The following is a 4,615-nucleotide window of genomic DNA, read 5'->3' as shown; positions in this document are numbered from 1 at the left end:
TTTTCAGAGTTCCAATATTTGAGGAGATCCTTAAATTGATATGCTGAAATATATTCAGGCATTTTTTGCATTCGAATTTCATCATTCGCATAGGCGTCAAAGTGGTGTTTTTTCAAATTACTCTTGTGTCTTTTCCAAGCAGCTTGAATTGCATCCAAAGCCCATTTATTTTTCTGGTCAGCGATAACTTTTTTTTTTGTATGCCAAAAAGGCAAGTGTTCCAGCATTAATGCATGTAGAGTTTTTTATTTTTTTCTTTTGTTTCGGACGCTATTCTTGTCTCATGACTATAAAACTCTGTCAAGATGATAAAACATAAAACAATAAGAGCCAAAATCAGTATATAAGAAAGCGATCCTAAAGCACTGTTCCAATCTACCAACAAATTTAAAGACCTCAATATTCTTTCTCTCGATAGCTAAATTGTAGCAGCACTATGAGGACAAGTAGGAATATAACTACTTATTTTTCAAATGCATATCACACTCATCAGACTTTAAATCAAGATTGACGTGAAAAAACATACTTGATTTACGATCCATAATTACATAACAGTCAAAGAAAATAAAATTCAAATACAATTACAGCATAGTCAAAGAAGCATTATCAAATAACATTCTTTTCCATTTTCTCTAAAAGTGATGGTACAAAAAAGAAAAGAATAAAATGTAAAAAAGAACTATTCTGAAGTTTTCATATTTGTATATTTAAAAGAAGTTCAGAAGCACCTTCTTCAATCATCAACATCCATACAATCCCAATCTTTATCATCAATATCATCCTCCTCTTTCTGATATTTCTCTATTTGTATCTTGTGAAAGTTCTGCATGAGATGTCATATCAATGATATCACTAGGTACATCTTCTCTGGACCATATAAAATCAACATCGGGTAATCTAATTGACGAACCAATGTTATCATCAAGATCCCTCCAAAATGTGTCTGCAATATTATCACAATTTTCCTCCTCCAAATCATACAAGTCAATATGGACTTTGTTTCTTGGGTAATAAACATCTTTCTCGATTGGATCCTCCACATAAAAAACTTGATGCACTTGAGATGCTAATACAAAAGGGTCATCGGCACTACATAATCCGTTGAAGTATACCCGAGTCAAGCCATATTCATCTATTTCATTATGAAACCAATCACATCTAAATATTATAACACTAAAACAACCCCAATAATCAATCTCAATAATATTCTTAATAGATCCATAATAGATAACCTCTCCATCGATAAGATTTGAATCTCTAGCACTAGCAAAACTATCAGTTGTTGCTGACAGAGTCACTCCATTATTCTGAGTCTTGAGCCAGCTATCTCGTTCTATCATATGAAATCGGTATCCATTGATGAAATATCCAGTATATCTTTTTGCAACTATATTTGGCCCTTTAGCTAGCCACCATAAATGATTGGGCACTTCAACAATTTTAACTTTCTCTTTGAACCAATTGCCGAATTCCAGACTATGATTGCATGCTCTAATCCATGCATTTGATCTAGTATGATTATCAATTAAACTCGTATAATCCCTACAAACATGTATATTTCAGATTCATTTATTAGGCCTTTATGAATAAAGTATAAAATATCATATCGTATAAATAAATTAATAAAGTTTATATTAAAAATGACAATTATCTTAATGGATAAATATCTCAATTTGTTCATCTCCAGTATTGAACAGAACATATCGATGTGCTTCAAAACATAATTGTAAATCTGTGGTAAATGTCTTGCCTTTCCTTTTCTTCGTACTTCTAACTGGATGGCCTATCTTAGGGAATATAGGTGACAAATCATCTCCCTCTGTTTCAGCCCCTGCGTCATCTTCTGTTTGGTACCTACTAAATCTTAGTTTCACCTCATCATGTAGGTATCTCGAACAAAAGATCAAGCACTCTTCGGTCAAAAAACCCTCCGCTATTGACGCTTTTGGATGATATCGGTTACGAACAAATGCATTATACTTACACAGGTTTCTCTCAATAGAATACATCCAACGTAAATGAGTCGGACCCCCAACCTTAATTTCATTTACTAAATGGATAGGCAAATGTTCCATTATATCAAAAAAATTGGAGGAAAGATTTTTTCAAGGTCACATTCAATTTCATTGATTTAAGATTGCATTATATCAAGATCTCTTCGCCTTATAACCTTGCTACATATGACTCTAAAGAAGTTCCCCAACCTAATCAAGGCCAAAGAAATATTCTTGGGCAACACTTTTGTAACGGCAACCTGGAGCAAGTAATGCATGATAAGACGAGCATCATGACTCTTGTACCCTGATATTTTCATCTCCTCCACTTCCATACATCGTGATATATTTGACGCACACCCTTTTGGTAATTTGATATTTTTTAAAATAGTGCAAAACAAATTTTTCTCTTCTGACTTCATGGAGAAACAAGCTTTAGGCAAATAAACGTTTTTATTATCCTTATCTTTTAATGGTTGAAACTCTTTTCGTATCCCAATATCTTCCAAGTCATAGCGAGAATTTACATGATCTTTTGACTTTCCAGGCATATCCAATAAAGTCACAAGAAAACTATCACATATGTTCTTTTCGATGTGCATTATATCAAGATTGTGTCGCAATTTGTTATGCGCCCAATACGATAATTCAAAAAAGATTGATTTTTTCTTCCATGGACCCTCATTAACTTGGCGCCATTTCTTTTGACCCTTTCCAAAGACATGATTAAAATCATGTAGTTCTTCTAACAGTTCTATACCTGACAAGGGAGTAGGTGCTCTTATGTGATTCTGCTTACTATCAAATGATTTCTTATCTCTTCCAAATGGATGATCAGGAGGCATAAAATTTCGATGACCCAAGTAACGCATCTTGCGACTATGCTTGAGATACTGAGAGCATTTGTCATAATTACAAGTTGGGCATGCCAGTCTCCCCTTGGTGCTCCATCCAGAAAGTATTGCTAGTGCTGAAAAATCACTAACTGTCCACAACAACGCTGCACGCATTTGAAATGTTTGGTTAGCTTCAGCATCATATGTCTCTACCCATGTTTCCCATAGTTCCTTCAATTCAGCAATTAGTTGTTGTAGGTACATATCTATATCATTTCCTGGAGATGAAGGACCTGGAATGATCATTGACAATATTATATACTCCGGCTTCATGCAAATCCACGGCGATAAATTATAGTTCATTAGCATAACATGCCACGTACTATGGGAAATGCTCATGGTTCTAAACGGGTTAAAACTATCACTTGAAATACCCAATCTAACGTTACAAGGATCTCGAGAGAAGTCCTTGTGCAAGAAATCAAAATTCTTACAAGCTTCCCCATCAGCAGGATGTCTTAAATTCCCATCATTGGGTCGTTCAGTAGCATGCCATCTCATAGTTACAGCTGTTTCAGAGAACATGAATATCCTCGGAAGCCTAGGCTTCAAGGGAAAGTACCATAAAACCTTTACAGGGATTTTGGAGCTTGCATTAGTCAAGCCATCAACAACATTCTTCCATATAGAAGTTCCACATACAGAGCAATTATCATTCTTCTCTTTTTCATTCCAAAAAATCATGCAATCATTAGGGCAAGCATGTATTTTTTCATAATAAAGACCCAAATCTTGAATCATATTTTTTGCATTGTGGAAAGACTCGGGTAGCTAAGCAAATGAAAATGCCTCTTTTAACAAGTCTAACAAGTTTGAAAAAGCCATATTACTCAACCCATGAATGCATTTGATTAAGTACAATCAAATGGTGAAACTCAATTTAGAAAAATTCTCACACCCCGGATATAACTGTTGTTTTCCTTCCTCCACTAATTTTAAAAATCTCTTTGTATCTTCAGATGGTCCCTCTCTCACTCCTTCTTCATGCCTCATGTCACCCTTAACATTTCTAAAAGTATTATGAAGTACTCCATCGATATCATCATGCATGTTGGAACCTTCATCATCATTGCTTAGATGTGGATTATTTCTCGAGAAAAACTTTTCCCCATGGAAAATTCATTTGGTATATCCTTGAATAAACCCATAATCAATCAACCGATCCTCTACTACAATGTTATAATGACAATGACTATTAGCGCATTTTTTGCAAGGACACAATATTGCATTGCCTTGGGAAGCCCGTTCAAATGCCTTATCAAGAAAATCATTCACTCTGAGGATATATTCATCGGTGGATCTTCGGAGACCCATTCAACTTTTTCTCCATTATGCATTGAATATTTAATCCCCTATGAGTCACAAATTCAAATCATAAAAATTAAGATCCAAATAATAAATTTCTAGAACTACTGGAGATATATAATTATTTCACTTATGTTGCAATAAACCAGTGACATCATAAAGCTTTGTTAGAATTATATCCTCTACAATTCCTCTACTATAATCTACTAGTGTGAAGTAGGTGAATATAGCACCAGCAGAGCACATAAAAGCATGGCATCGGAAACAATCACTACTAAAAATTCGGCAAAAACCGACCAAGTCGACCGACCAACTTTGGTCGGTCAAAGAACCGACCAAAGTTGGTCGGTTTTTCAAATTTTTTTTTTTTTTTACGAAACCGACCAACTTTGGTCGGTTTTCTTTGGCGCAAAAATGCGG

General features: G+C 34.8%; 1 protein-coding gene across 1 annotated transcript; it reads right to left on the bottom strand.

Annotated features, from left to right (window-relative positions):
* Positions 1–292: 292 nt before the first annotated feature.
* Positions 293–4,232, bottom strand: LOC108948268 (uncharacterized). The gene is made up of 2 exons (XM_070187540.1): positions 496–4,232; positions 293–395 (listed from the first exon to the last, which is right to left on the bottom strand). Exon 1 carries the CDS (start codon positions 3,629–3,631, stop codon positions 2,132–2,134), a length of 1,500 nt encoding a protein of 499 aa, XP_070043641.1. The 5' UTR covers positions 3,632–4,232; the 3' UTR covers positions 293–395; positions 496–2,131.
* Positions 4,233–4,615: the final 383 nt, after the last annotated feature.

This window comes from Nicotiana tomentosiformis, chromosome 10 (assembly GCF_000390325.3).
Source record: "Nicotiana tomentosiformis chromosome 10, ASM39032v3, whole genome shotgun sequence".
NCBI lineage: Eukaryota > Viridiplantae > Streptophyta > Magnoliopsida > Solanales > Solanaceae > Nicotiana > Nicotiana tomentosiformis.
This window is presented reverse-complemented; position numbering and strand designations above follow the sequence as displayed.